Here is a 12,351-nt window from a genome sequence, read left to right on the forward strand (position 1 = left end):
TAACTCAATTTCCAGGAATTTTCCAGGACAATGGGAATCCCCACTCTATATTCTGTGTTGTATTATGTCATTGTTATTCCATTAGATACCTTGAGTACTTGCTTAAAACTGAGGTGAACAGGTCACTATGCTTTTTTATTGATTGTAGGTGAGGTGTTTCCTGTTTTAGGAAGATAGAGAATCCCATGCTGTCCTGGAAGATTCCTGGAAATTGAGTTACCAGTTAGGGTTAACATATACATTCAAATGTGTTGTAGACTGTTTGGTGAAACTGACTGCAAGGTAGTAAGGTAGTAACAACATCTGTATAAGCCTCTATTTTTGGCCAGGCTATGTAGGGTCAAGCCAGGGTTGAAGCTTACTAACCTACTTAGAACACTAAGCTTACTAACCTACGTGAACAGGAAACTAAAGCACAATAATATAGAGTGCCATAATGTTGCCAAGTAAGATAAGCAATGGGGTTCATTTAGTAAAACTGGAGAGTGCAAAATCTGGTGCAGCTGTGCATGGTAGCCAATCAGCTTCTAATCCCCGCTTGTTCAATTAAGCGTTGAAAAAAAAACTGGAAGCTGATTGGTTTCCATGCACAGCTGCACCAGATTTTGCACTCTCCAGTTTTACTAAATCAACCCCAATATTCTTAATTTCATAGCTTAAAGAAGAAAAGCACAATGTTTTATCAAGTTTTTTAAAATATTTCTGCCTCAGCTCTTCAAAAAAATAAAAAAATAAAAAGGAAACAAGATATTCATTAAAACGTCCTTGGTGATTAAAGACCAATGCCAACCCTATTGACTACTACACAGTAAAATGGTTTCAGTGAGCTTCTAGCACTGAAGAACAAGATCCATTTGGCAAACATAACTTTTGTAGTTGGATACGTTTTCTGTTTGCAGTAGATATTGGCTCTAAAGAACTGGTAGTACCTCTCTCTAGCTGTACATGACTGGCAGGCATATACTCATTAATCATTCTTATTTGTGTTAAACTCAAAAATGTTATCTGAACATTTTAGAAAATGCATTTACCCAAAGGTATATTCTCTAATTATTGTCTGTAAGAAAGCAATATAAAAAACAAGAATCTACTCATGTCTACCAAATACATAAAGCAAGGCTGCCCATAAATGGCTCAAATAAGCAAGCAATGCTTTGGGGCAATTTTGTGCACGCTTGCAGTTATCAGGCCAATTTAATGTGCTAGAGGTGAAAACAAGCAGAATGTCATTGGTGCTTATTATTGTTTCAGTTGCCAGATCAGAGTGGACCTTTCTACGCACTGAGCAAAAATTGTGGAGGGTCCCGATGTTCAGTCTACTCAAGTGAGGATAAGCACATTTATGGCCAGCCTCCAAAAAGACGCAATCACAAAGACAGTCGAAGATGATGTTGACTCTGGAGTCACTGTAGATCACAGAACTACATGGCTGTAACAGAGGTAATCGATCAGCAAAACTGCAAGAGAAAAAAATTGTTTAGAGCATTAAAACTGATGAAACGCATATATATATATATATATATATATATATATATATATATATATATATATATGTATATATATATATATATGTATTCTATCATATTAAGAGGTAAATACATTGCTAAAGGCAAAGAGTATTTTCATACTAAGACTGAATCTGCACTTAAAAATGTACCTACCATTTATCCACTCCCTCTCCAACTCCTCTAACAAATATGTTTTGTTTTTCTTTTGGGGAGCAAGTATCTTTTTGTGACAGGTAAACAAAAAAAACAAAAAAATTTGCCTGTGTATGATTAAATAATAGAAGTGATTAGAGCTTCGCCTCATGCACTACACTAATGCCGCATACACATGACCAGACTTTTTCGACAGACTAGGTCCGACGTTCTTCCCGGCGGACTTTCGGTGGAGTTCTGACGCACTTTCCAAATGAACGGACTTGGCCACACACAATCACACCAAAGTCCAATGGATTCGAACGTGATATCGTACAACCAGACTAGAATAAGGAAGTTCATAGCCAGTAGCCAATAGCTGCCCTAGTGTCCGTTTTTTGTCCTTCGGACTAGCATACACACGAGCGGATTTCTCCATAGGAGCTGGGTCCGGCAGAGTTAAGGCGAAAAAATTTGAAACATGTTCTATTTCTAAAGTCCGTCAGATTTTTGGACAGCAAAGGTCCGATGGAGCCCACACACGATCGAATTGTCCAACAGATTTGTTCCGTCAGAAGTCCGGTCGTGTGTACGCGGCATTAGAGAAATTTCCTTCCAGAGTGAAAATTCCCCCTGCAAAGTGAACCGCTTGTCTTCTTTTAGTGAATCAACCCCATTGCATACAGATAAATTATACTAATACAAGTAAAAATAAAGAGGCATCAACACTAACAGGTGTTCATTAGCAAATGATGGCCTTCGTTAATAACAAGTACTGATTCTAATTGTGCAGTAAACAACATCTACTAATCAGAATCCATCATTTATCGATCTAATCTCAATAGCGTGAGTCATTTATATTTTAAAAACTAGACCACATTTATTCAATAAACAAGTGGTTTGAAAAATATATTACTCTCCCATCAGTGTATCACTCCAAAGTAGTGAGTTTACCTATTGCTTTGTATTCCTTGTCTCCAAGTTTAATCATTTTAGTGCAGTATTCCCAGATTGTCCTCTCAAATTCAGTTGTGAAATCTCCTTCTAGTACGAGTACTGTGTTTCATTTATTTTAAACTGGTTGTGAATGATTTTTGTGTGCAGTTTTTGGCTTATTTCCCTAACCTAGGTCCCTCCTGTGGGACACGTGATATGTGAATGTAAACTGCAATTGATGAGGCACAGACTGGAATGTGATTGTGCAGCTGTGAGTTTGTTTTTTGTATTTGGAATGTGTACAAGTGTATGCATGTAAGTGTAAGTATGTGCAGCGGTCCCCCCCGTAGGGGCTGCTATGTGTAGTAGTCCGTCTGTCACCTTGCCCAGCCAGGCACACACTTTTCAAGCATCCAGAGACATGAAAGCAGTCCTTGCACTTGTTTTTTTTTTTTTTTTTATTTTATTGAGGGGAATTTAACTTGGATAGGGATAGGAAACTTATGAGATGCCCAGATAATTGACAGTCAAAATTGGGACCAACTATACACACCACGGTATATACAATCTCCTCTTCTCCTCCTGCACTTCCTTGTTTGCAGATTATCACTCCTCACTCCTCCAGCACATCGATTGCTTGCACTTCCCGAACCAGCTAGCACCGTAGGCCTGACACTGGCTCAGCCAGGCCCAAAGCAGATACCCATTGCAGGCAGGGACCTCGGGCTCCTATAGTGTAGAAAAAATATAGAAAGTCCCAGTGCTAGCTGTCCCTGTGGCTACTGCTCCCAGTACCACCTCTTCATGCACTGCCAGCCCTCCTGGCTGCAGCTGCCCTTTTCCATTGCCCATGGAACCACAATCCTCTAGACTGGTTCTGCAGCTATCCTCGACTGATGCATCTCAGGCTTGCCTCTCAGTCCCCCCAGCTGTGTGCACACTCACCAGCCCTCCTGGCTGCCTCTGTGGAACTCCTGGAGACTTGCCTGGCAGTGTTCTCCCACTGTTCTCTCTTGCTCCTTCTGTGCCTCCTGGTCAGGACACCTCTGTGGGTAAGAGGGTCCCGTGCGCACCCGAGCCCAGGCCCAAGGTTACCCCCCTGACTGGGGAGCTCCCTCAAAGGCCCCGACAGCCTAACACTCCATCTTCCACCCGATCAACTCCTCCCCAGCTGGGCTGACCCTGGGTATTTAGGGAGGCCTGCCCCCTGCCAAACCAGATTGGGGATTGGTCAGGGCTCCTCATAACCCCAACTTTTCTTTTCAGAAAACACCAGAACATTCTGGAAAGAAGTGGGAAGTCCTGGTAATGCTACCTGTAAGTCACCCAGCACTACCCTGAGCCACTCCCAGCCCAGATAAAAACACACCAATATGTACTATTCTTCTAGCACACTAAAGGGGGCTAGAAGAAGAGGTGCTCTGATCTTGTGGTGACGGGTCTGTTCAAAAAAAGTTGTCTGCTGCTGATAGGGGTTCCTGCAGCTTCTTCAGTTCCCATAGCTGGATCTGACACATCTCCTCCCTCGGACTGCCTTCAGGACCTGGGAGTCTCCTGTCTTCCATTCCTACTCAGAGCTGCTACTGTGAGATAACCACTCCGCTAGCTTCTCCAGGGACCCAAATTCGGCTTGCAATCTGGGGGAACCCCAATCTTTGGCCCTGTCTTCGCACTCCCCTTCTGGCTTAGCTGAGGGCTTATCCCCCTCCAACACTGGCTCCTTCCAGATGAGGTTAGCAAGGGACACAAAGGCGGCCTGCATTTCAGGGACAATTTCTGGTTCCTGCTGGGCAGTACTTACAGTTACCAGGTCCCCAACCAGGACGCAGGCCACGACAGACTCCTCTTCCCTTATGTCACGGATGTTCACAGGGGAGTTACCAGGCTCAGACTCCACCCCACCATTCATTGATAATTCTAGGCCTGCTCCGATCTTCCAGGACTTCCACAGCTGAACACGACACAGTCCTGAATGCAGGTCCATGTTGTAGTACTGTGGCTCCTGCTGGCTGGATGCAAGCCAGGTGAGCGGTTTGCCACAATGACCGCACCGGATCTATGCACTGACCATCGCGGTCGGTATCCAGCATTCTGGACGCAGCAGGCTCAGTCGCTCTGTCCCCTCAATCATCCCAAGGGCAAATCCCCTGCGATGCTCCAGTGGTTGCCGGTTGCCCATGCCTCACTAAAAGTGCCCTCCCACTCTTCCCCCCTGGCCTGTGCCCTCCCAGCCCCTGTACCATGCCCTCCTGACCCCTGCACTGTGCCCTCCCACCCTTCCCTCCTGACCCCCCTAGCATGTGCCCTCCCAGCCCTTGTACTGTGCCCTCCTGACTCCTGCACTGTGCCCCCAATCTTCTCTCTTGACCCCCCCTGGTGTGTGCCCTCCCAGCCCCTGTACCGTGCCCCCCTGACCCCTGCACTGTGCCCTCACACTCTTTCCTCCTGAACCCCCTGGTGTGGGCTCTTCCAGCCCCTCTAATGTGCCCTCCTGACCCCTGCACTATGCCCTCCCACCCTCCACTCTTCCCTCCTGACCCCCCTGGTGTGTGCTCTCCCAGCCCCTGTACTGTGCCCTCCTGCCCCCATATTGTGCCCTTTTGACCCCTGCATTGTGCCCCCCACCCCCCGTACTCTTCCCTCCTGACTCCCCTGGTGTGTGCCCTCCAGCCCCTGGTGTGTGCCCTCCTGCCCCCTGTATTGTGCCCTCCTGACCCTTGTACTGTGCTCTCCCACTCCCTGTACTCTTTCCTCCTGTCTCCCCTGGTGTATGCCCTCCCAGCCCCGTAATGAGCCCTCCCCTCCCCCATATTGTGCTCTCCTGACTCCTGTACGGTGCATTCCCACCCTCTGTGCTTTTTCCTCCTGATGTGCATATGTTGTAATACAAGAAATGTATGATAAAAATATAAAAATGAATTAAACGCTGTAACTTTCAGCCACCAATTAGTGAGCGGTAATAATGTGTCGTAACCTCTAGCAACCAATCAGTGAGCAATAATGATGATGCACGGTAACCTATAGCAACCAATCAGTTAGCAGTAATGATGTGCAGTTACCTCTAGCAACCAGTGAGCGGTAATGATGTGCTTTAATCTATAGAAACCAATCAGAAAGCAGTAATAATGTTCAGTAACCTCTAGCAACCAAATCAGTGAGCCGTAAGGATGTGCAGTAACCTCTAGCAACCAATTAGTGAGCCTGGACCAGTTTTTGGGATGTAAGGGTAGAGAGTGAAATTGCATGAAGGGGGCCCCAAGAAAATGTTTGCCCAGGGTCCAATCAATAATAAAGACGGCCCTGAACGTTTACCTATATTTCCCTAATGTATTTCCTGAATGCACAATTTCTGAATTCGAGAAACCATTACCTTGTATAGCAGACTGTACATAACACCTGAGGCTCCCCGGATGTGGTAAAATGGACAGAATTTTACACTGGGTATTTTTTTTAGCCTCTCACTGTGCATGTATATAGCACCATCAAGTGTGCTAGAGTAGAATTTCTGTTAGAATAGGTAAATTGTTTGGCTTGGCTGGCAGCCAAGCCTGTGTTTTTCTGTTGGGGGCCTCAAGGAGGGCTGGATGACACACAGGCAGCATCTCTGAGACCTCCCCCTACTTTTTGGAAGCCCAAGGTCACTACCCCCAGACTAATGGGTAGCCCTCAAGGACCACCGACAGACTAATACTTCATCTCCAGCTTCCACCCAAACTCCACTGCCCCAGCTAGGCTGACCTTATTTAAGTATTTAAAGCGGAGGTCCACCCTAAAATGGACCTCCGCTCATCGGAATCCCCCCCCCCTCCGGCGCCACAATTGGCACCTTTCAGGGGGGAGGGGGGTGCAGTTACCTGGATAATCCAGGTAACTGCACCCACTTCCGGGATAGCTGTCTGCGGAAAGGGGCGTAGATTACGCCCCTTTCCGCAACTGCCCGCCCCTTTGCGCAAGTTCCCCGCTGCCTGCTGGGAAACACACAGTTCCCAGAGGCAGCGGGGACCGTCCGGATTGCGCCGCGCGGCTCGCGCATGCGCAGTAGGGAATCGGGAAATGAAGCCGAAAGGCTCCATTTCCTGATTCCCATACCCAAGATGGCAACGGCAGCACCCGAGTGTCGATCTAGAGATCGGCTTCGGGTGCCGACATCGCGGGCGCGCTGGACAGGTAAGTGTCACCATTTTAAAAGTCAGCAGCTGCAGTATTTGTAGCTGCTGACTTAAAAAAAAAAAAAATGCGGAGTCCCGGCGGACTCCCGCTTTAAGGGGGGCTGTCCCCTGCCAACCCATCTGTTGGGGATTGGTCAGGCCCCTCAGAATACTCTGAGCAGCTCCTCCTCAACCTCCACACCCATTCTTCTGGAAGTTTTCAGCAAGTTCCAAAACCTGACATCACTACATCAAAAGGCATTACAATTTAGGGGAATTACATTTTATCCAAAACAAAATAAGATGTTTAATCTTAGAGGGAAGCAAACATAATTATTAAGACTGAATATGTTTATAGGTTAAAGATATTATCCACAAAAGAGTTAATAATCATTCTGATTTACTGAGAACCATCAAACAGCACACCCCCAACCTATACTCCAAGGGGACAATTGACTATAAGAAATGTTTCCAAATGTGCCTCTTTTATACTACAGGCATCTTCTGAATTTCTGAACTTATTTAAGGTTCTTAACTAAATCTCAATGAAAAGGCCATTGTTATGGAAAACCAAAAGATGCGATTTGTGACTAATCAAATACAAATACTGAACTTACAGTGGTACTATCACACCACAGGCCATTTGTTTTGTGCCTCAAAAACATAAACATGGTACTGCACACAAAGTATCCCTACAGAAGGATTATTATTAGGGAAACAAAACAAAACTGTTCTAAAGAATAAATCACAACCAGTTTAACTTAGTGCTGAATACGTGAAAGCATTTTTGATAAAATATACAGGATTCTTTTTTTTTTTCATTGAACCAGTGGACTAAAAGAAAAAAAAAAAAATATATATATATATATATATATATATATATATATATATATATATATATATATATATATATATATATATATATCCAATTCCCCCATTAACCCAATCGATGTAGATGGGGAAATCCTCCTGCTGTGCTATTGTATTCTGTTGGCAAGGAGCCTTCCCCACCGGCAGAATACAATGGTCAGTGTTGCCAGCTATAACTGGTGGCGCAGATAATTCAGGAAAAACTCAACAAGCTGGTTGTACACTAGTAATTTGTTAGACTGACTTGTGCACAACCAGCTAGTCCATACATGGATCGAAATTCAGCCAGTCCCTGCTGAAAGGCAGTGGTCATGGCACCATCTGTCACAGAGGAGAGACCTCTCAGCCCTTGTACACACAGCCGGACATTCCGACAACAAAATCCGTTGGATTTTTTCCGAAACTGGTGTTGCATACAAACGGTCGGACAAAATTGTCGGAAAATCCGATCGTTCGGAACGTGATGATGTTGGTTTGTTGTGACGGGACTATGTTGCAGCTAGTAGCTAATAGCTTTGGTCTCGTAATTTGATCTGAGCATGCGTGGCACTTTGTCCAATCGTACAAACAATTTTTGTTGTCGGAAAATTTGAGGTCCTGCTCTCAAATTTTTTCCATCGGAAATTCCAACGGAAAAAGTCTGTTAGAGCCCACAGACGATCAGATTTTCCAACAATATAATCTGATCGGACCTTTTCCGTTGGAATTTCCAACCGTGTGTACAAGGGCTTATACTTTTGTCATTGTACTGCTAATGAGCATCTATAGTGGGGATGGAAAGTATTCAGACCCCCTTAAATTTTTCACTCTTTGTTTTATTGCAGCCATTTGCTAAAATCTTTTAAGTTCTGAATTATCACATGGTCCTAAGTATTCAGACACTTTGCTGTGACACTCATATAATTAACTCAGGCGCTGTCCATTTCTTCTGATCATCCTTGAGATGGTTCTACACCTTCATTTGAGTCCAGCTGTTTCAAATGAGAATCATGAGGTCAAAGGAACTGCCTGAAGAGCTCAGAGACAGAATTGTGGCAAGGCACAGATCTGGCCAAGGTTACAAAAAAATTTCTGCTGCACTTAAGGTTCCTACAAGCACAGTGGCCTCCATAATCCTTAAATGGAAGACTTTTGGGATGACCAGAACCGTTCTTAGAGCTGGCCGTCCAGCCAAACTGAGCTATCGGGGAGAAGAGCCTTGGTGAGAAAGGTAAAGAAGAACCCAAAGATCACTGTGGCTGAGCTCCAGAGATGCAGTTCAGAGATGGGAGAAAGTTGTAGAAAGTCAACCATCACTGCAGCCCTCCACCAGTCGGGGCTTTATGGCAGAGTGGCCTAACGGAAGCCTCTCCTCAGTGCAAGACACATGAAAGGCCGCATGGAGTTTGCTAAAAACCACCTAAAGGACTCCAAGATGGTGAGAAATAAGATTCTCAGGTCTGATGAGACCAAGATAGAACTTTTTGGCCTTAATTCTAAGCGGTATGTGTGGAGAAAACCAGGCACTGCTCATCACCTGTCCAATACAGTCCCAACAGTGAAGCATTGTGGTGGCAGCATCATGCAGTGAGGGTGTTTTTCAGCTGCAGGCACAGGACGACTGGTTGCAATCGAGGGAAAGATGAATGCAGCCAAGTACACAAATATCCTGGACAAAAACCTTGTCCAGATTGCTCAGGACCACACACACACTGGGTCGAAGGTTTACCTTCCAACAAGACAATGATCCTAAGCATACAGCTAAAATAACAAAGAAGTGGCTTCACAACAACTCCATGACTGTTCTTGAATGGCCCAGTCAGAGCCCTGACTTAAACCCAATTGAGCATCTCTGGAGAGACCTAAAAATGGCTGTCCACCAATGTTTACCATCCAACCTGACAGAACTAGAGAGGATCTGCAAGGAGGAATGGCAGAGGATCCCCAAATCCAGGTGCGAAAAACTTGTTGCATCTTTCCCAAAAAGACTCATGGCTGTATTAGATCAAAAGGGTGCTTCTACTAAATACTGAGCAAAGGGTCTGAATACTTAGGACCATGTGATATTTCAGTTTTTCTTTTTTAATAAATCTGCAAAAATGTCAACAATTCTGTGTTTTTCTGTCAATATGGGGTTCTGTGTGTAGATTAATGAGGAAAAAAATTAACTTAACGATTTTAGCAAATGGCTGCAATATAACAAAGAGTGAAAAATGTAAGGGGGTCTGAATACTTTCTATCCCCACTGTATTACTGCTAATACCCAACCTTTGGTAATGATGACATTTGCATTTTATCAGTATACCATTGACCTTTTCGACTCTTTTATGTGATAACATTTATCACAAACACCCGCTACATTTGATGATTTTGCACACTTTAAAAATGTAATTTGTAAAATACCCTCCTCTAACCTCTTTTTTTAGAATATAATCGGGGGGATTCAGTAAACCCCTATAAACACTGTCCTGGCAATATGGCCCTTTAAAATGGTCTGTGCCAGATTCAAGAATCCCTGTCGCCCATTTTGTGAACTTTATTGACACATGCGGCAGATTCTGTAGTTCTTAATAGGTTGTAGATAACAAAACTAAAGGTAATTAAGACCTACTCTAATGCCCCATACACACGATCAGAAATTCCGCCAGCAAAAGTCTGAAGTGAGCTTTTGGTTGGAAGTTTCCGACCGTGTGTATGCTCCATTGGACTTTTGCTGGCAGAATTCCCACCAGCAAAAGATTGAGAGCATGTTCTCAATTTTTTGGTCGGAAAAAGTTGCGATCGGAAATTCTGATTGTCTGTACCAATTCCGATGCACAAAATTCCTGCGCATGCTCAGAAACAATTTGACGCATGCTCTGAAGCATTGAACTTCATTTTCTCGGCTCGTTGTAGTGTTGTACGTCACCGCATTCTTGACAGTCAAAAGTTCAGAGAACTTTTGTGTGACCGTGTGTATGCAAGCCAAGCTTGAGCAGAATTCCGTCTGCAAAACCATCCAAGATTTTTCTGACAGAAATTCCGCTGGTGTGTACGGGGCATAAGTTGGCTTACAGAGACAGGCAGAGTGCCTGTCTCTGTACACAGTGTAGAAGAGAACTATGGCCTTTTAAAATGGCCTGTGCCAGATTCAAGAATCCCTGCCACCCATTTTGGGAACTTTATTCACACATACAGCAGATTCTGTAGTTCTTATTAGGTTGTATATAACAAAACTAGAGGTAATTAAGACCTACTCCAAGATGGCTTATAGAGACAGGCAGAGTGTCTACAGTAGGTGCCGCCGACATTGTGTTTCCAGCGCGACAGTATTGCGCTGGTTCCCGGCGACAGGCTTCTCTAACCAGCACGATCCCGTTGCGCTGGCTGCAATAGGAAAATGTAATTTTTCCTATAGCAGCCAGAGCGAGGCAACAATGTCGCCTCACTCATGAAGCTTGCATGCCTTCTCTGGGGCATACCAGGCCCTTAGGTCCGGCAGGGATTTTAAGGGGAATCCCCTTCACCGAAAAAAACGGCATGGGGTCTCCCCCAAAATCCATACCAGACCCCTATCCGAGCACGCAGCCCGGCCGGTCAGGAAAGGGGGTGGGGACGAGCGAGCGCCCCCACCCCAAAGCACCTTGTCCCCATGTTGATGAGGACAAGGGCCTCTTCCCGACAACCCTGGCCGTTGGTTGTCGGGGTCTGCGGGCGGGGGGCTTATCGGAATTCGGGAGCGCTTAATAAGGGGGATGTACAATGTACCCCTACCCATTCACCTGTAAAATAAAGTTAAAAAAAACACAACACAGGGTTAAAATAGTTTATTGCACAGCTCCGGGGGTCTTCCGTCTTCGGGGGTCTTCTCGCCGGACTCCTCCGCTATCTTCTGCTAGCTCTTTTACTAGCGGAGGAGCCCGGCATTCTTCTTCGTCGCCGCCCTCTTCTTCCGACTTTGGGGGTCTTGTCCCCCTCTTCGGTTCTTCTTGCCGGGCCACCGCTTCTTCTTCCAGCTCTTTTACTAGCGGTGGCCCGATCTTCTGTCGTCGTCGCCGCCGCCGCCGCCTTCCATTTTTCTTCTTCTTCTTCTAGAGATGTTGACTCAACGCTCTCTCCGGCCCCCTCGCCAGGGACGCGCTGCGCGGCGACTTATATAGGGACGCTTAATGTCACATGGGTTGATGTCACATGGTGACATTCCCAGAATCCTCCGGGACTGTGACATCGTAAGGGGGCGGGGTCACCATGTGACATCAACCCATGTGACATCAACCGATGACCCCGCCCCTTGTCCCTATATAAGTCGCTGCGCAGCGCGTCCCTGGCATTGTGGCCGGAGAGAGCGTTGAGTCAACATCTCCAGAAGAAGAAGAAGAAGAACGGAAGGCGGCGGCAGCGACGACGACAGAAGACCCGGCCACCGCTAGTAAAAGAGCTGGAAGGAGAAGTGGTGGCCCGGCAAGAAGAACCGAAAAGGGGGACAAGACCCCCGAAGTCGGAAGAAGAGGGCGGCGATGAAGAAGAATGTCCGGTGAGAAGACCCCCGAAGACGGAAGACCCCCGGAGCTGTGCAATAAACTATTTTAACCCTGTGTTGTGTTTTTTTTTACTTTATTTAACAGGTGAATGGGTAGGGGTACATTGTACCCCATACTCATTCACATAGGGTGGGGTGCCGGTATCCGGGGCCCCCTTATTAAAGGGGGCTCCCGGATTCCGATAAGCCCCCCGCCCTCAGACCCCCGACAACCAACGGCCAGGGTTGTCGGGAAGAGGCCCTTGTCCTCAACAACATG

General features: G+C 45.9%; 1 protein-coding gene across 2 annotated transcripts in view; it reads right to left on the bottom strand.

Annotated features, from left to right (window-relative positions):
* Positions 1-675: 675 nt before the first annotated feature.
* The window catches only part of LOC143982349 (transcription elongation factor A protein 2-like), an 82,812-nt gene continuing 71,136 nt past the window's right edge, over positions 676-12,351 (bottom strand). For both annotated transcript variants that reach the window (XM_077480985.1, XM_077480984.1), the window contains exon 17: positions 676-1,457. In XM_077480985.1, the coding sequence (XP_077337111.1) occupies positions 1,449-1,457 (9 nt within the window). In that variant the 3' untranslated portion in view covers positions 676-1,448. The remainder of the gene's footprint in view (positions 1,458-12,351) is intronic.

Source organism: Lithobates pipiens, unplaced genomic scaffold (genome assembly GCF_037356315.1).
Source record: "Lithobates pipiens isolate NorthernLeopardFrog02 unplaced genomic scaffold, aLitPip1_a1.2 Scaffold_16, whole genome shotgun sequence".
Taxonomy (NCBI): domain Eukaryota; kingdom Metazoa; phylum Chordata; class Amphibia; order Anura; family Ranidae; genus Lithobates; species Lithobates pipiens.